Source organism: Pagrus major, chromosome 21, assembly GCF_040436345.1.
Source record: "Pagrus major chromosome 21, Pma_NU_1.0".
Classification (NCBI taxonomy): Eukaryota; Metazoa; Chordata; class Actinopteri; order Spariformes; family Sparidae; genus Pagrus; species Pagrus major.
In genome coordinates, this window is record NC_133235.1 from 29108814 (window position 1) to 29129635 (window position 20822).

The window sequence follows — 20822 nt, forward strand, 5'->3', positions numbered from 1 at the left end:
CTTTATTGTCTGTGCCTTCAGGACAAATAAACTTCTATTAAACATTACAGAGAGGACACAGTGTGAACCAGAGTGGACTCTCACCCTGCTCCTTGATCTGCCTGATCTGCTTCACCGTCTCTTTGAGGATGGCACATTTGTCCGGCTTGACGTTGAGGTCGTCCATGTCGTTGATGTTGGCAAAGATCAGCTCAGCCAGCTCCTCGATGTACTTGTTCTCCTGCTCCCGGTTCCTCCTCTCAGTACTCCTCTTAGGGCTGGAGGACACAGAGGGAAACAAAGACATGGTCAAAACTCAGGAGAGAAAGTGCTAAAATACCGTCTACGAGGTAAAATCTCTCAAAGGTTAAATAAAGAAAACAAGACCATTTTTTATGCCGTGCACAAGTTGAACATTCACCTGAGCCTGATGTGCTAGCATTAGCAAATTGTATCGTATTATGACTACAACTGGGGACATCACCAACGCTGTACTCGTAAATCATATAAGAGGCTTCATTATGTTTAATGGGCTTCTCTTCTTTTATGACTTTGTGTGGTGATTATTTTGTCTTTGTGAAGCGCAGACAGCCAGTCAGCTTCCTAACAACCTGAGCTACAACATCCACGTGTCCTCGTTATAACCTCCGTGCAGTACAACTCAGTACATCGTCACTACAACCTTCATACATCCTCTCGGACACTGAAGCACAATGACTTGTTAGCCTTTATATAAACTGTCGTCTGTAAAAGTGCTGCAGCAGCATTTTTCTTCATCGACCTGCGAGAGCCTTGTCTCATCTCACTAACCGCTCCCCTGCCTCACCCCACCCCGCCCAGCCCCGCTTTGTCTCTCGCTCCCTGAATAAAAGTGCTGTATTTAATTTACCTGTTCACACCAATGGGCAATATGAATCGTTTACGACAAATTAATGATTATTTCTTTAGAATAAAAGCACTTAAATTGCCCCCCGGGGACAAATAAAGTATTTTGAATAGAATTTAAATAGTAATTAATTGAATATTGCACTGTTCTGTACTACAGAGGTTATGAAGCATCCTAAATTTATTATAAATTAGAATAAGAACTATGTGTGGTTATTGAGAAGAGACATGTTTATGTTACAGGGGTGTTATTGTGAACATGTACTGAGACTGGGGACTCAGTTTGAAGGTCTTTACCTGGGGCCCAGGACGTCCGACTGACACTCCTTCCTCTTCACAGACTCCCCCCCTCTGGGGGGCTCTGGGGTGTTTCCCCCCCCACTACTCATCTTCAGCAAATATCAGCACCTGGAGAGAGGAGAGAATATAAAAAGACACACTTTTTTTAGTCAGAAGTTTGGTCAGATCTAATTAAAATAGATGTAAGGATATTATGATTCATGCTACTAGTAATTCTCCTCACACATAACATATATAGCGGTAGTGAAACAGCAAAGTTTACGTTATTACAAAGCAACATGCAAATGCAGATCAGTTCCTGGAGCTGCCTGTCATAATATTTAGTTACTGTCACAGTACGAGGCCTGAATACAAGGAGCTCAGCTTCCAAAGAAGTGATATTCTTTGGGAATTTACATTTCATTATTTCAAAGACATCCTAATTATGACTGCAACTGACGATTATTTTCATTATCGATTATTCTGCCGATTATATTCGCGATTAACCGATTAGTCTATAAAATGTCTGAAAAACCCAAGAGCCCAAAAGTGATCAAAATTTAATAATCGACTTATCGTTGCAGCTCAAATCCTGATGGCTTGCTGTTAAACTAATGATGTACCTGATCAGCCTCTTTATTGAAATGCAAAAAAAAGCACATGAGGATGCTTTTAAGCTGGACGCACTGGCTCCATGAGCACCGTGGAAATTAAAAACCTCACCTTTGACGTTGGAAAGTGCCCTTATCTCAACTCACAGCATTATTAACCGCGGTTATAAACACACAAGAGTTAATGTGCTTCAGATGTACACGACCTGTTTGATGGTGCTTAATCAAACAGGGGGTGTGCTTGTGACTCATGTAGACAATGTATCTGTGTAATGTGCCTGCAGGCAATATGTGGGAGGCACAGTGGGAATACAGTAGGTGTCAATAATTACTTTAGTTAGAAACAGCTAATTCATGTAGGCATTCACACTGTTATACATGGACATTTGGGGCAAATATGTTAATAAAAGTCATAATGGTTAGCGATAGATTGTCATGATAGTATTTTCTTGATCCCATAAGTACTGTGTGAGACTGAAAAGAAGTGAAGTATAGGGTAGGTGGAAAGAAAATGAAACACCCTTTGGCAGGGAAAGTTGCACCATATGGTCACCTCATGCTGCTAGACCTTCCAACAAGACACTGATGACCAAACTCATCTTGTTGGCCCAACACTGCGTTTGTCTTTGTGGGTTTTAACAGCCCACTTTCAGCATGTCTGCATCATTCTTATAGACAGAAGTGTCTCAACGTCACGTGAACTACTGGGTGTTTGTGTTCACAGCCAGTTCTGACACTATCGGATGAATTTCTCAATTTTCTATTGTCTACTTTTCTGATGCTTTTTCGATTTCTAACACTTTTTTTTGCTTTCTCTATATTCAACGTGATTTTTTATGGCATTTTTGACTGGTGGTGTTATGGTTTTGCGCCAGAGCTGCAAGAAATACGAACAGCATTAAATGTTTCCACTAATAACAGCAGGAGATTCAATGTCAGTAGTCCAACAAGCTTGAAATCGACACTAGCAGTTATTTGCACTCCAAGTAAGTCAATAATGCTGTCGGTCAGATCAATATCTGTGGCAGTGAGTTATGGTTAGTTTTTAAACATACAGTTCAGGGCTGCTTAATATCGTCAAGAAAAATCATATTGAGACTGCAAAAACTGTTAAAATCACGATTTGTAGGCATCTCTGCAGAACTACAGTACATCACCTCCGCCCAAGAAGGTTATGTTTTCACCCGCGTCCGTTTGTTTGTTGGTTGGTTTGTCAGCGGGGTTACACAGAAACTACTGAGCGGATTTCCACGAAATTTGGATGGACGATGGATCTCTGCCCAGAATAGACCCAATTAACTTTTTGTACGGATCTGGATAAAAGGGATGGATCCAGGAATCTTTCTCACTTTCTGTAACATTTTGTTAATGTCTGTGGGACTTATGCATGGATCTTGATGAAAAAAAATCAGGCGTAGTTAGGTGGCCGGTGTCTATGAGTGAGTACAAATGGGGACTGTTGCAGCGTCTGCAATTTGGATATTGCACATTTACAACTAAAATTGAAATACGGCAATTTGGAAAATATTTTAGATTAATTGTGCAGCCCAAATACAGCTTAAAAAAATATTTTGTAGCCATTATCTTGTCTTCTGATGAGGCTTAAACACGATGATTTCCTCAACCAAGCTGATTAACATATAGAGGATGAGAAAAAGTAAAAAAAAAAAAAAAAAAAGCAAATTGGAAAGATTATTTTCTAACAAGATGACAAACGGCATGTCGTGCTGTTGAATGTGACATTTTGTTACTTACAGTACATATACAATCATACACATAGATGAAGCATAGTGCAGCAGATAAAGCAGGGAGAAGCAGTGCTCGTCAGGACGGTGGGCCTTTAAGGCCCTTCAACAGGCCAACACATCACCTGACTGTTGCATAACAGCCGGTCTGTGGGGCTGATACAGAGCAGATGAAGGCAGGAAAGAGGGATAAGGGAGAGAGAAAACAAGAGGGAGGGATAGGGAGAGAGAAAACAAAGGAGATGAGAGAGAAGCGAGGAAGAGAGGAAAAAAATGATGGATAGAGGAAGGGAAATGTAAAAGAAGTAGAAGAGGAAAGCACAGCAGAACGAAGGGGAGGCAAAGGATCTAACGGGTGAACGATATCTAGTGGTGCATATGTACTGAGTGCAAATGTGAAGTAAGACAAATGGGTGTGGATGGGGGTGAAAAGAGGAAGAAAATGGGTAGAGGGGCATCTGTTGCTCTAAATAATGTGGCCTGAGGAGGGAGGGGAATATGGCCTAATTACACCATGAGAGGAGAGGAGCTGCACATTGAAAATGCATCAGTGAGATTGTATTAATCCTTTCTCGGTGTATAGAAAGAATATCCATGTCTTCTTTGATTATCAAGCAGATCTAGGTGCTAATACTGTGAAAGCATCAAAATGATCAATCCTCAAAAAAAATGTACGCGGACCATATTCAGAAAATGTGTCTTCAAACAGGCTGTCAAGACTTCCGTAAGGTTGTGATGTCAAGAACACAGCATGAGTGTGGTTGCAAAAACAAGATAAAGTGGGCAGGTTATTATTGGTTATACGAAGTAGGTGATGTGGACCTCATGTTGACTCAGTCTAACATCATCATCATCATCACGAGCATGACTGGGTGACCTCAGAAGATGATGAAAGCCTGACTGAAGGTGTACACACACTCTCTCTCTCTCTCTCTCACACACACACACACTTAAAGCCACTGGACTAATTTAAACATTTCAATCACTGTCTGAAGATCCACATGTGCCCACTTTCACAAACACATGCATACAAAGAGAGGCATATGGCTTTGTGAACTCACAAACACACGCACACACAAAGGCACACAATGAATTAACACTAATGTAGCCTGCGACAAAAGCCTTTGGCCCCGTTCAGCCCGATACTAATGCAATCAGAGGAGCCGAGAGCTTCACAAAGTGAAGCCATTTAAAAACAATTTGAGCCGGAGAGAAGAGACGAGGCCAGAGGGTCAAAGCAGCCATTAAGGAATTAAAGCTGGAGATCGATCACAGGCTGCTTAAGGGGACTCTGTCTCCAATAGAAACCATCGCTCCGCAGTTTCTTTGTTTTGAGTTTCTGAAAAAAACTCTGGTGACAGGGTGAGGCTTTCACAGGTGTGTTTGTGTTCTGTTTAACTGTTTAATTTTAAAAGGAGGGAAAAGGTCTAAACTAGGTGTTAATTATCAGAAACACTACCACAAATATACAATCTATCATCCAAGACCATCTGCTCATTTGTTTACAGTCATGCTAAGGTGTAATTCTTAATTTGACAACGACACACTGAACCTTTAAATATTGAAATGAAACATTGCTACCATAACACCAAATAATAACTGATGAACCAGGATATTATTTTGCTTACTGTGAAAACCTGCAGTCGGTATATGGGACTGTGTTTCCTATACTGGTTCAGGAGTGTTATCATTTATTTAAATACAAACGGTCTTTCTGGTCTGTTCAGCTTTCAAGGAACATCCCTTGAAATACACTTCCTGGTGTGTTACAGGTGACAGGGAGCAGGTAGGTGTCAGATTACAGCCAGATGGAGGTCAGGTGGGGAGAAAGAGATGGAAACACAGTGGTGCAACCTATTTAAGAGTAATTATGATTGTCTGCTAAAATAAAAAAATAATAATGAAATAGCACACAAAGTGCAGGAGAGATTTTTAATACGGTCGAGATAATAACAACAATACTGTACAATACTGACGGGCTGTGAAGCTGAATAAATGGTTGGCAGGATGTGACAATCACCATTTGCATGAGAGGCCTACCCTGACAAAATGATAGTTGTCATGGAAGTAAAGCACACTATGGGTTGTTATTAAAGTAATGAGTCATCGTCAGGCATTAGCCTGAAGAATAATTGAGGTTTTGAGCATGTAACAAAAAAAACAACTGACCACGCAGTCTTATGTAATGACTGACAGCACAAAATTAAACCTAATGTGTTTTTGCAGGGATAGTGGAAGACTTCTGTCTTTACTGTAATAACAGCTTTGCACCTTTACTTTAGAGGCATTAAATGTATAATGTCAGAGTTATTATCCCCAGAATTGTCCATCAGTTACCGTTTTCACTGCATGTTAGGACAATCCAGCTAGAAACATATGGTCCTGAATTATTAACCCCTTCAGGTCTGTGCAGCTTTGAGGCAGAGTAACATTTTATTGAGGGATCTTTGAAGTCATCACTGATGTTGTCAGCAAAATAACATCCAGCAGCATTGTACCTGTTGCTGCTGGGATACAACTGTTGTTCCAAGGATCAGCTATTTACCATACAGCCTGCCAAAAGGTTGCATGTCTTACAACATAAAATTAGCTTCATACTTTATTTTAATCTTTCGTATTTATTTTTTTTCTTGTGAATTACTGGGGATGATTTACCTCCTCAGTCCTCCTCGGTAATCAACCACATAGGTTGACTGTGAAAGCAGCTAATTACAAACCATATTTACATTTCTTGTTAGGTAGCAAACTCTATTGACTTTAGTACTTATTACTGAAGTAAAGGAAGCAATGGTTGCTCAATGGTGTGTCAAGCTAGTTTGACTGCAGGATTATTTGTGTTTATTCATGTTAACCGAGGGATTGTTAATCTACCCCGAACAACCAGATTACTTTACTGTACATTAGCCGTAAGCTAGTGACCAACGCCACACACTGAGGGTTTGCATGTGTGTGTGTTTGAATTCAGGTCAGTTCTCAGTAAACTCAGCTCTCACCGGAGATCCTGGTTCTCCCTCTTCTTCTTCCCCTCTCCTCTCTGTAACATTAAGCTTGTGAAGTAAAATACATTTCCCCTTCAGCTCAAGTCAGCAGTCAACATGACAGAACGTAATCACCCTACAATGGAGGTCACCGCCACAGATCACTGCTGCAGTCAGGTTGATAAACGGGAGTGAAGATAAATCCACACAACACTCTGTAAAAGTCTTTTGTTTTTTAAGATGAGGAGTCCCCTAGCGACAGAAATTACACAGGTAAATAACGTAATTATTTTTACCCAAACCACAATGTTTTTCTTAAACAAACCACAATGTTTTTCTAAAACAAACCAGGCAATTTTCCTGCATAACCAAACCAAACTGCAAGCACACAATGAAGCTCGATTAGCTTGTCGCTGGTACGCTGCAACGGTCTCGTTTTGGTCTCGTTCTTGTTTTGGAAGTCACTATGGCAACTGACGTATACAGTCATTTGGGCATGAGGATGAGAAAAGGTACTAAGTACAAAACAATTTGATTGAACAGTTTACAATAGTATATAAGTATACATTCTTCGGGGAGTGGTCAGAAGTGGACACAGCTTCTTTTTAAGTGGTCACAAGCCTAAATATTTGGGAACAAAGTACAAGTCCTGAGACAATATACGACTGCGATGCAAGGCTGATACCCAGAGCTTTCTCTGTTTTCGTGAAGAAAAAGTCCTTTGATGGAAAACAGTGGAACAAGATAATAAAACGAGGATCATGTTTAGCACTGGGAGGATGTAAACATGACTTGTTTGACGGCGGTGAAATGAGAGGTGGGACGCTCCCCACGTTGATGTCTAAGCCTCGGTCTAAGCCAGCAAACCCTCCCATCACACACGCACATAAAGTAGATTTAATACCCTGCTGAGGCTGGATTAAGCACGGTGGCTTCTCCCACACTGAAGGGCCTGCATCATATGCACGGTGGGTGTGCTTGTTTGTGTGTGAGTGCATCACTGTGCGTCGGCGTGTCCACGTCAATACGTCCAATCTCTTTATGTGCATCTCTGCTGTTTAGTGCCGCGGTGATGCTGCTTTATGGTCTGTGGTCTACCGCATGTTGCTGGGGACAACAAGCATTTTGTTGATCTAGCTGGCTTCATATCTCTGGGCTGAATCAGAAACAACAACATCTACACATCACAGTAACTTGCACTTGAAAATACATTACTTCATAGCTTTTAATTTTACAAGGACTACTGTCACACAACACATATATCAAAGTACAACAGTGGAGGGAAACTTGTACAGGTGCTTCTATTGACACCCTGAGGCTCATTAGAGCTGAATCAGCAAAAATACAGAAACCATATTTGACTTCTGATTAATTTTTTAACTAAATATGAGTTGTACAAAGTACAAGGCACTCCTCTACAAACTTCTGCCAACAAGGAACAATTCTCCAACTCGGTGTTAGGGCTGAACACATTATTAAAATTGATGACTTAATCTTGAGACGGTCTGACTGATTTGGAATCAAGACTGCATCTCCATTAAGTTTGTAATTACAGCTAATCAAAGTGTGTCCACCTACTTTTATCAGAATTTATTAATCATGCTGATAGACAGACAGGTGAGTTACAAACAAAAACACACTGCTCATCAGTCCTTCGTAAATACTAAACACATCTAAAATAAGTTGTTCAATGCAGTCAGGACTGCACAGATTTGTACATTAGCGAGACAAAACAACCGCTCCAGAAACGAATGGCACAACAGAGGAGGGCCAACTCCTCAGGTCAAGACTCTGCTGACCACTTACATCTGAAGGAGAAAAATCAGTCCTTTGAGGACAACACTGTAAACATCTTGGCCAGAGAGGACAGATGGTTTGAAAGAGGAGTAAAATAATCCATCTATGTCAAACTGAAACGACCGTCTTCAAACAGCGGAGGTGGCCTAAGACGTTACTTAACACCCACCTACAATGCAGTACTGAGCTCTCTCCCCAGACAGCTTAACAACCATTCACACACCTGCGCTCACCTAGCCTCAGCAACCCACACGTGTCCTTAACGACTCTGTGAGGACACTCCCACACAGAGTTTAAAAAGCCAGCCAACTCCTCTCCAGTTAGTAAGAACTGAAGAAGCCTCTTGGATGAGAGGTGAAACGTCTTCAAGAAACTGAATCAAGTCCAGTTGCCTACGATACAGCACCTAGATTTACCATGACCTGGATGACTGAGAACCTTCATCAACATTTAAAATAAGTACATTTCTGTAGACAGACTGGAGGTTCTTAAAATAAACACGATATGTTTCAAGACAATGTTACAAACATATAGGGATGTTCCTTTTGATGTCTAAATGAATCCTGTGACAGCCTTGAACGTCCAAAATGTCAGCTTTTTAGAAGCCAAGATAAACTGCCTTTCACATTCAACCAAACAATGGAAGTATAAATTCATCCAGTGGATTCAAAGATGATTTTATGGTTGTGAGTCGGTAGGTTTCTAAACTAAATTCTCCTATTTGTGGCTGCAGATTCTGTAACCTTTTACCTAAAAAGTGACAAAACCTCCATGCTGTGACCTAAACGTACCTCATCTATTCTTACTTTACTTCTCAACTCCAGTGTTGCAACTGGATGTATGTGTGTGTGTGTTCAGTCCTCTGCAAGTTAGATAAGGCCTAAACTGATATGCTGCACTAAGCCTGAAAAAAAAACAAAAAAAAACTGTTACAACCAAAAATAGATCATTAAAGATTAGCAATTTCATTGCCTGCTTATATCAGGCCCTTATTTGGAGCTTAATTGGAATTAATGTGGCTGACATTAATACACTGGATATGGGGTAACAATGTAGGTCCCTGATTATGTCCTACAGACGTCACTCGGCCATCCAACAACCAATGAACGCCCAGTCTGAAGACCAAATCATTTTATCCAGCAGCATCTTTCTCCTTCACCAGTTGTCTGTTATCACAACTATACTAACTAATAATTCAGGTATTGGCCCGTTATTCACAACCAACTCAATGAATATAGTGAATATTGTTTAATAACTAATTTCTGACTTTTTTCTTGGGACATATTTCGCCATGTATTCTTTTATTATCTGTATATCAAATATTTAAGGAATGTTTAAAATCTCCTCAACTTAATAGCGGTCTGTGACATTTATGCCCAAAGTAAACAATGCAGTATAGTCTATATTGATAGCTGAATTTTGAGAGTAATGATTTGTTGGTAACTCCCTAAAAGCCAGAGACACTTCAAATTCCACTTTCATGTTTTTAAAATGGGGATTTTGTCAGGTGGTCAACCAATTTACGTCAAGCCAAAGCTAGTAAAGCCACCTGGCAGCCCAGTGTTTTTTTTGTTTTTTTTGTTGAATTGTCGTCAAATTTTCCGAAGACTACTGACACTGGTGTGCTGAAATGGAAAGCAAACGCCTTTCTGTATGCTCAATGAAATGAGTGGCTGTAAAGTTCAAGCTGTACACATTAACCCACTTCTACTGATGCCCTTTATACTGGCTAACCAGCCTCCCCACCACACCCTTTCCTGTCTCAACAAATATAGACTAATTGGTATTTGAATAATAGGACAAGTCAAAGTGATGTGTCATAAAGATTCAGAGTTACCTGATCGCTGTTCAATTTTTACAATTTTACTTTTTTCTTTTTAAGTTTAATACGATAGAAACTCAGTTGCTTGATTTAAGGCTGATCTCATGCAAGTTCTGTGCAGAAACACATGCAACAAGCATCAGATTTAAAAGAGACAAAAGATTTTAAGAGTTCAAATAAACTGTTTCTGGACAGCTTGTTTACAGGCTGCTCAGCCAGCAGCTGCTCATTACTCTGCATGTGCAGCTTCATGTAATGTGAGAGCGCGATCGATTATAGAGCGGAATCAATAACATTGAACATGCTTGCCCAGTTGCTAACTCAATTGTGAACACACACACACACACACACACACACACACACACACACACACACACACCAAATGCAATTTCCCATGTGCACCAATTGGCACGTATGCGAGACTAGCAGTCATTCTCACTGTCACAGAGACACACACATACAAACACACAGACACACAAAATGAATGTGCTGCCTTGGAGCAAAATCTGAAAGGGTGAAATTAAGTCAAACACTTAAAAATTGGTATGCACAATATATGTGCTGATAGATTATCAGCCTGATAATGGGATTTTTTTTTTTTTTTAAATCGGCTTTTTATCAGTATCTATGACATTATTGCTGATAAATGGAGCCAATAATATGAAGCAAAATTGCTTTCATTGACTACTAATGCAGCATCAACACAAAAGAAGAAGATGCGAACGGAGCCCTCTTGGACTTCAGTCGTACATACTATGATATGTTCAATGTCATCACGTCAAGTCTTGAAGGGCGTGAGAGTGCACGGCTGATGTGGGAGAATATTAGATCCGGCCTAATACACATTTATAATACGTTTTTTAAGTTTTTTTAGTCAGCAATGGGAAAAACTACAAAGTCATATCCGTATTGCAATAAATTGTGGGTAATTGAATCAGTAAAGTCCAGTGAAGTCTGCATCCCAAGTGGACTCTCTGGAAGTCTGCAGAAAGTCCGCTTAAGAGCCCTTGAATTAAATGAATTGTGGGTTTGGACAGCCTTCCCAGGAAGATGCCAGCAAAGTCCGCAAGTCTGCAAGAGCTGTGAGTTCCAGACATTTGGATGCAGCTAAAGAAAAAGATAAAGGAGAAGAAGTGCAGCACGCTGCATCTGAGCAGAGCCACGCAGTGTAGACTAGAGAGCCGTGCCGTTGTCGATGTGGACGTTTTTTACAGTCAAAGAAAAAAAGCACAATTGCAATTTGCAATACATGTTAGACAAGAGTTCAGAGAGGGGGAAAGTCTACGAGTTTTAACACATCAAATCTTATCACAGGCACAGAATATTAAATCTTTGCAGACTACATCTCAGTGCATAAACTACAATTTATGAAAATGTGAAATTATCAGTTATCTTATTGGTAGAGAATAAGATAACCAAAGCAGGTAATTATAGGTATACTACTTAAAAACACCAAGAACCATGTGAATCTGATGGAACTGAAAGTTGACAATAGTAGAGAAAAACATTTGTGTCCAAATTTGGTGCAGAGGTTGAACTCTGGACCCTTGATCGTGCAAAGTTTTCCAATATGCATGCATGAGGCAGTCAGGCTGTCAGAGTGAAGCCTGTACAGACAGAGAGCGAGAGGCTTTGTTTACTGTCAGTGACACTTGCTCTCCCATCATGCCCTGTGTGGCAGCTGAAGTGCTGTGCTACATACAACATTCGACAGTGGCCAAATCAAGTTTCATTTCTCAGATAATCATTACAAATTAACAAGAGAATTCCCAAGAAATTAGAATGAAGGGTTTAACCTTATTTTTAGTCGGGGTGTGACAGTATGGTAAGCTGTTAATCAGGTCAATACACAGAAAGGGTTGATACATTCATGATAGATTCGTCACATATTACAGATGTAGCCGGAAAACTAAATTAATGTTCAGGTTTAAATTCCCGCTGAAGACCAGAAGCCATGATAACACTGCTCTGTGCTACATTGTCCAGGCCAATATTGCAAATTAAATTTCACTTGTGATAATAAATGATATCAAATCCTTTAAGGCACTAACAAATTGGATACAACACAGCTTCGTCTGATATGACGGCTTAACTGATTGGAGATAAATCAGAGTTCCTACATCTTTTTCACTGTCAAATTCAAGCACTTTTTAAGCACTTTCAAGGTGCATTTTGAAGCTCCTCCAGCAAGCAACATCTGTGGTAAATTATATATTTATATACGTTTATATCAAAATAATAATTTCCACTATTCCATTGTTCATGATGTCATATTAAACCAGATGTTATTGTGCTGTAAACAACCAAATTAGGTTTTGTGAATTTTATATTTAGGACTCTAATGAAGGGTGACAAGATAAAGCCAAAATAAAGCCACAAAAAAGTTCCATGTTTCAAAATGTGTCACCTGTCTTTACAAGAAGATTTAATTCAAGCACTTTTGAAAAATACCACATTATAGGGTTTTCACGGATTTCCCACACCCGTACAAACCCTGGTAAATCAACTGACAGGACGAGTTACGCATCTTTAATAAATGTGCAACACAAAACGAAAGCAAAAACACTTTGGCGTACTGCTGCTGGAGTTTTGCATTGTTCTACTGGCCTGGAGGTCAAACTCCACAGTCCACTCACTGATTGACTTATCTGCTGTTGAAGCGAGTGTGAGTGTGAAAATTAACCTACAGTCACAGCTGAGTGACTTCATAAAACTCTCCTGTTTGTGCAGTGTGCATATGAAAGATTTCATAATGGAAAATACCTCAAACAATGTTGCTCAGTACCTCCAAAAACAGAGCAGATCCGGTCTCTAAATAAGTTATCATTCAGTCAACTACACCGGCCACTTATCATTAAAAGGAACCAAAACATTGGTTTGTTGTTGCACTTTGTGTTCCTTTCTAAGAATAAGAGTCATTCTTTTTATTTGGAAACAAAACATTCAGTCAAACTTTCTTATGACAAAAGGCTCATTAGTATTAACTTCTGGAAATTTACCATCCTGTGTAAGGGAACCATTACTAACACAAAACTAACACCTTTTCGTATTTTTCTAACTTGTGAACCGTCACCACGAAACTGCGTTCGCCAACTCGCTTCGGAAAGCTGTGAGGATGTTGCCGGTTCACTGACGATTCCCCCTGAATTAGTCGCCGTGCACGAAGTGAACCTGCTGCTTTCTGAATGACTGTTCACAACAGTTGTTATTGAAGCGGAGCAAACTGTGTAAACAGTGGGCTGGTTACACCTCAGGTGACAGAGCAGCTACAGGCCTGCTGACTGTGCACTCTGTCGGTGCGTGTGTGTGTCAGAGTGAGACCAGTCATTCATAACCACTCCCCCCCAACACATACACAAACACACACGCACACACACACACAGTGTCAAACCCACAATAATACATGATAGCTCAAAGTCCAAGCCTGACTAAGACACTGTGAGCATCAAACTCGTGCTCATTTTGTCTATTTCTTACTAAACCGTGATATTCTAATTATTATTGTACAACTTAAGATGTGTCATATAGCTTCATATGATTAAAAAAAGTTATCCTGATAGTATAATTACCCAGAGAGGAGAAATAAGATTGTTTTTGAAATAAAAAATGTTCACTAGAATTTATAATTAAAGGCCAAAAGTTATCAGAACAGCAGCTCAACTATTTTCATTCAAAACAGAAGTGCACTCTTATAAGTCATATCACCAAATTGACTGACAGGTACTTCAACACAGGGAACAACAACTCAATCTAAGTTATTATGTTTAGTAATAAAGGTTTGCTTCAAATGGGGCTGTATTTCACATGTGTTGAGAAATATTCATCCACAACTCAAACTTGCTTAAACACCTCAATCATTAAAGTAAATGTGGCTCAAATTTAAAATGGCAAAACGGCAACAAAAAAAAAAAAAAAGGACTGTGCCTTTAAATCTGTAGAATAGAGTCAGAGTGCTGATAGCCACTTACCTCTGCTTTGGCTAAACCAGTCCATAACCAGTCCAGAGCCGGCTGACCATCCCATGCCGGGTGGGCGGGCAGACACACCGGTTACCACACCATACACACAATCACACACCACACAGACACACACTCTTTTTGTATTTCCCCTCTTTTCTCTGTGCGATTACCTCCGTTTGTGTGTGTGTATGTGTGTCATCTGTGCCTAATGACAGCTGACAAACTACATGCCACAAATCCTCTCTCTCTCTCTCTCTCTCTCTCTCTCTGTCCCCTCCCCCATCATGTAGACACACACACACAGACACACACTCCTCCCTGTCTCCTCCCACAACACACACACACATACACACACTCCTCCCTCCTATTAGCCAATGTGCTGAAAAACCCTCCCTCTCTCTCACACACAGCCTTTCTAGATACTGAATGATTTACATGACCTGTTGTTCTTACATTTTGGTCTCACATTACATTCTGTGGCAGTGCCGTTTCCCAAGTATCATTTCCTTTCTTTTTTTTCACACAGATATTGATGGCTGTATTCGAACTTGTGTTTGCATGTACACAAAGATACTGAAGGTAAAGAAATAAGCTGAATATTTTGAAAAATATATATATTTATTACCAGTTCCCAGCCCAGTGGCCCGAATAAAATGTTGGCATTTTACGTTTCTAAAAACCACGGACGAATACAAATTTGAACGTATCATATACGTGTCAAATAACATTTACATTTCTTGTATACGTGCTGACTTTGACCACTGTTCAAGACTGGGTTTCAACATTTGTAAGCATGGAACCACTGCATATTTATACAAGACGTCGGGACATTTTCTTGCAGTGTTTGTGGCAACAAAAGCAGGTATTTCAAGCTAAAACATGATCTTTCTCTAACCCTAATCAAGTGTTTTATTGTGGCTAAACCTAACAAGACTGTAAGCGCAGCATAAAATAAAATAAAATGCAGAATTGGACCTAAAGAAACAATAAAGTTGCAACATGAGGAAATGTACAGTTTCAACATATCAATCCCCGTTTTTGAAAATAAACTTCACACTAAGTGAGAAGGCAGAAACACAAGTGAAAGTGAGAGAGACAGAGAAGGAGAAAGAGAAGGGTAATTTCAAAAATGACAAAAGCTGTGAGCGCTGGTGGGAGCAGCTGTGCTTCACAGGTCGCACACACACACACACACACGCACACAACACACACACAGCTAGCACGTATATTCACACAAACACACAAAATTTGTCGCTGTTAGCTGACTCACTTAAAGCCGCGCACACACACACACACACACACACACACACACACAAAAACATCTTCCTTTTCTTTCACTTTCCATGTTGTCATGATGATAACGATATATGTCAAACCCATTTAAATTTGAGTTGTTTTATCATTGATACATTTCAAAAATCCTCATCATCGACCTGGAAATTACCTATGAACCTTTCCATAAAATTAATTGGGGGTCATGACCTCAAGGTTGGGACACGCAACTTACATCATTAACACATTCACTACATCTTAGGCGTGTGAAATAAAAGGCTTAACTTAACTTTAAGACCAATGTATTTGAGATTTTCTGTGGTTTTACGGAGCTGCTAATCCACTTTGTGATCACGATCCATAAAGATAAATAATATATCAATATATCATAATATATATTAAATGTGCTGACTCACCTTATATGCAAAACATCTTGGGTAGACATCATTCAGTCCTCTCTTTAAGACACAAAACAAGAAAAATGATTAAAATGTTAAAACGAATAATACAGAAATTTGGTTTTTCACTTGTGAAAGACAGATTTTGAAAGGAACAAACAAAATCGATGCAGCAGAGGCTGAGATATCCAAACTTTTCAGGCCTCTTTAAATGCTGCATCCTAAACTTCCTGTGATACAGTTCAATAGAGGAGTTTCATCATGTCAATGTAAAGATGATTGTACTTCCTAAGTTTGTAACTCAGGCTTATTGTTTACTCTGCAGCCCCCAGCTGATATAACCCTGGTGACATCACTGGTGTCATTTTCTCAGGAACATTCTCACAAACCGTCTCACAGGCTGAGCAATACTTTCCATGAATAATTAACTAACGTCGATATGTAAAAATTTGGTGGACTTTCCCTTTCATGCCGAATGTTTTTACCGTATATATTCACACATAATGATAAAATGCTCAAGTGGATGAATCATGTTCAGTTTCCAGTATCGAGGCGCTCCTGAGTGAGTGCCTCACCGCGGGAGTCGATCCGTCATCAAGTACAACTCTGGGCCACACCCGGGATCAAATGTATGGAAGTGTGAGTTTCATAAGTGCGCTGAAGAGTTTTTACAGGTTAAAACCATTCAGCAGAATTTCACCTCAAACATCACCCAATGGTAATGCTGGAAGTCTCACTCTTGCCCACAATAACAAGAAAACCCGCTGCTTTTCCGAGACACTGACCCTTCCTGGGAGGACGATTCAGAGAGTTTTGAGGCCTTTTACACGCTGTGAGGTTGACCTGGGCCAGTGTGGTGCTGGTCCAGGTTCATCGAGTTCCCACTGGCTTCGGGTTCACTTTCGCAAACATCCTATTTTACAAAACCATTTGTCTTGAGTGCCTGAGCTGGTGCGGAAAAGCATTTTACAGTATGTTCAACTTTTATTTTCATGTTGCTGACAAACCGGGATCACATTTCTTGTTGCTGTGCCCTCGAGCAAGGACAGTAAGAGTCTACCTGCTCACTGGGTGTCAGTCAATCTGTAGTCCCACCTTGTTTTATGTAACTGAGCGAAAACTCATCTTTTCAGGAATTATTACACATCACATGTTCTTGTCAGTGAATCACATCCTCTCTCCCACCACTTCCCTCTTCATGCAATACAAATGTCTTGTAAGAAAGGTTACTATGACTTTGACCCTACTTATCGTTATTTCTGGTTTGTAATATTCTTAAAGTGACGCTTGTTACACTTTTTGTAAGTTATTCTGAGTCAGGTCTTCAGATAAATGCCTTATCCTGAAGTCTGTTAAGTGACATTTAAAATATCAAGGGTTATCCGTCCCATTCAGTCCAGTGAACTAGAAATGGGTACCACATTTATCTTTAGGCTCTTACTGTCGATAATGTTCTCCTCAAGAGGTTAGCATAGTTGCTACAGCATCAGTTATATCAGAACTGAAGAGAATATTTCATTGAAAAACAAAGCAAAGAACGGTCTCTCCTACCATTAATCTGATTGGTTGAAGCTAGCCCGTGAAAGATGGTGATATCCAGAAGGCCCGTCCAATCACCTGCAAGCTATTTTTTCAAGTGCCCGGATGGTTCTGTGTAACACACCAGAAGTTTCTGTGTAACATCTGGTGCGTCAGGTTAACATCTTTGTTTCTACCACAAGCTTGTTCTTTGACAGGGAGGGATATCACAATGTGGGTTTCCAGGAGAGCATGGATAACTGGCTGAACCTGACGGGACCCATCAGAACCTGACACGCCGGGCTGAGTTCCAACAGAAATTTAGAGATTATTTCCGGGTTGTAATGTGAATTGACAGCAGTAGTTACTACCTGGATGTAACTCCAGTTCTGCCTTTTCACGGTCATCTACACTTTAAATGTCTGTAATGAGGTTGCTTCAGCTTACATTAACTGCGTCGGGCTGGGTCGGGTTCTGACAGAAAAATACTACCTGAGCGTCACTCTAGTTTCCATCTAACTGTTCATTTTAAATTTGTGAATAAATACGATATGTTGTATCTCCATCTGAGCATTTTCTTCTGCAGATTTTCTTGAAATTCTGTTGAAATTTGCACAGTGTTTGGTTGGAAACGTAGCTACAATGAGTTTGATAATGCTACACTGATGTTAAAATGCAAGATGTCAAAACTTGAAGTTTATTAATCTGATTTATTTGTGCAGTGAAGCGGTGAATCTTTACCATGAACTACAGCAGACCTGCCAAATTATATGAGTTAAAAAGGTGCCATCTTTAATGTGATAGTTAGCACAGTGTGTGTCAGTGCCAGTGTGACGGGAGGCATGACTGTAATCAAGAGCACCAAATGAAAAGTAGTAAAAGAAGAAGTGAGTTTTTTTGGTCAGCTGCCAAATCCGAAACATCTGCTGGCTCTTCCCCCTGCTGTGCGTGTTGTTACTCAGTGTGTGTGTGTGTGTGTGTGTGTGTGTGCGCGTGGCGTAGGGGTGAGACAGCCGCCCTCTCAGTCAGTTGGACACAGCGGACTCAAACTACACAACACTTCACCATGCACCTGCCACCAATGAGAGATAGCTGCATATGTGTACATGTGTCAGAGTGTGTGTGTGTGTGTGTGTGTGTGTGTGTGTGGGAGGGATGGACAGCTGATCTCTACCCAACTGCTTTGTGAATTGCACAAGCACAGATGCAACTACAAATGTTTTTTCCTGCACACACAATGAGAGAAAGAGGCTGTAATTCAGCTCAATTTGTGCACTTGAAAGTTGTGGCAAAGGACAAAGACTTGTAACTTTTTCAGCAATAATTCCCAAGAAAGAGACGTTCTTCTTTGGGATCTTCTATTTTTTTCCGGACTCAGATATTCTCGAGTGAAACAGGGTTGTGCTCAATCACAGAACCTTTCACTGAGGACAGCTCAGAAAAGGCTTCTTGTGACTGACAGTTAAAGCTAAAAGTGGGGGAGGGAAATGCAAATAACTTAATTACTGTCCCTCAAGGGAGTTTGTTGTCTGATCGAGTCAAACCGAAAACAATTAGCCATCCGCTCTTGCAGTCACAAACAATATCAGGGAAATTCTTTTTTTAATTAATTGGGGTTTTGTAGATCTTTGTTTCAGAGGAGCTCCTTTTCTCTCCAACCCTTTGCGTCATCATGCCAGAGTCCATGATTGATTGACGGCAGGCTGAGCCATTAAAGAGGAATGGAGAGAAGAGGTAAACAAACCTGTCTTGTTAGCAGCGATACTGACAGCTAAGGACCACACCAGCATCTAAACTAGCCAACATGGAGGAACTTTTTGAACAATACAAAGTGCTATACAGCTGCTTAGCTAAATTAGCTATCTAGCAGTGCAGTTTCCTGCACTTTCAGCAAGTAGAGGAGCAGGACTAGACATGTATGTTTGTTGTGTATTGTTAGTTGAAAATGAGATGTTAGCTAGAAAGCTAATGTGGGTTGTTGTTGTTGTTGTTGTTGTTGTTGTTGTGCATGGCAAGCTGCTGTCTCAGCCTGTTCTCACTCCCAACGTGTCAAAATACGGCAGCTTGGTCAGCAGCCCAAAGCTTCAAACAGTGGCACTATAGGTACCTTCTAGCAACATTTCTGGAGGTGCCCCTCTTGGTTAGCAATATAAAGTAAGAGACAAGACTGCATGGGGGGATGGTTGGGTGGATCCACTCAAATCAAGACTTTCATCCGGTAGACTTGAGTTCAAATCCTGTGTTTAACAAAAGTTTGAAGCTTACGGTTACTGACTAAAGCTGCCATATTAATAGTATTTTATCACCTACATACAGAGAAGTTCTTTGCGTTCCTAGATCAGGAGATCATGAGATCGAATGATCTATTCTGCTACAATTACTGCACCGTGGTTGCCCTTTGACCTCTCGGATATGAAATGTCTTCACTTCATCATTTTATCCTTTTAGACATCTGTGTAAAAAAAATTGTCACACTGAGTAATGAGCTAAAATGTGTTTTGTGAGGTCACAGTCACCTTTTACCTTTCACCATCAAAATCTAATCAGTCCATCTTTGAGTCCAAGTGGATGTTTGTTCTGAATATGATAACATTTCCTCAAGGCGTTCTACAGTATATAGTGGACTTCCACCCAGCTTTGTTGTTACAAAGAGGGAACAAAAACGCACACAAATTCACACAGACACAGTCATAGTAATGATTCATGTTAGAAAACTAATTGTGTTGTGGGTGACGGAGAGTTTCACTATAAATTATTTGCATATGAGGAACTTTGGTGGACCTTGGTAAGTCACACTACATATACATATACACATATATGTATATACACACACACAAACATGCACAGTCTTTGTAAGACACAAAGAGAGAGAAGAGTAAGACAGCCACAGAAAGTCAATGAGAGACACACAGAGAGACGGCCTACTTCCTGACTGTGATTAATTTGTATTACTAAGCAGCTCAATGGTAACACAAGAGATCCACAGCTAGACTGAAGCTCAGAGCTGGTTTACTGTACGACCACATAACAGACGCTGACCACTGTGTCATAATCCCGACCAAAATCAAGAAGTAAAACAGCATACACGCTCCGTCTGAAAAACAACTCATCGGTCATCTAATTTTTCATGACAGTGTTCGATTAGCTAAGCTGAGTAAGTCTCTTATGCCATTATGAGCGGTCATCACGCCAAGGAATGAGCTCTGCATTGGTGGTGTTTGGACACGTTTGCCTGTGTGCTTCTTTTATGTTTACCAATCGGAGGTACAACGAAGGAGCATTTGCAATAGGAAGCAGTGACACATTTAGAAAACCACTCAAGAAAAACTAGGAAGAAATCGTAGAAGAAATGAGGAAACAGAAATCAGTTTCACTCAGGTGTAAACAAACCACTACGTCCATGAAACAAACATGAAAAAACTGGATTGATCAATGTAAGTGGACGGGATGATGACAAGAATTAATTTCTCTACGCTGTGCTGGAAGATATGCTCAAACCTTTGGAAGGTGTGTGTGTTCACTCATCTGCGAGCCTCTGTGACTTAACACCCTTCTTCTTAGACTTCTAGTGAAACATGT

The 20822-nt window shown here is 40.3% G+C and overlaps 1 protein-coding gene across 4 annotated transcripts in view; it reads right to left on the reverse strand.

Annotated features, from left to right (window-relative positions):
• LOC141016280 (nuclear receptor coactivator 2-like) overlaps positions 1–20822 on the reverse strand; it is a 52153-nt gene that overhangs the window by 26140 nt on the left and 5191 nt on the right. For 3 of the 4 annotated variants that reach the window (XM_073490545.1, XM_073490546.1, XM_073490542.1), the window contains exons 1-3: positions 14065–14237; positions 1162–1272; positions 85–257 (exon numbers count right to left, since the gene is read on the reverse strand). In XM_073490545.1, coding sequence (XP_073346646.1) covers positions 85–257; positions 1162–1253 — 265 coding nt within the window. In that variant the 5' untranslated portion in view covers positions 1254–1272; positions 14065–14237. Of the gene's footprint in view, positions 1–84; positions 258–1161; positions 1273–14064; positions 14238–15743; positions 15786–20822 lie in introns of those variants that run through there. The other variant, XM_073490544.1, reaches the window with a different exon arrangement.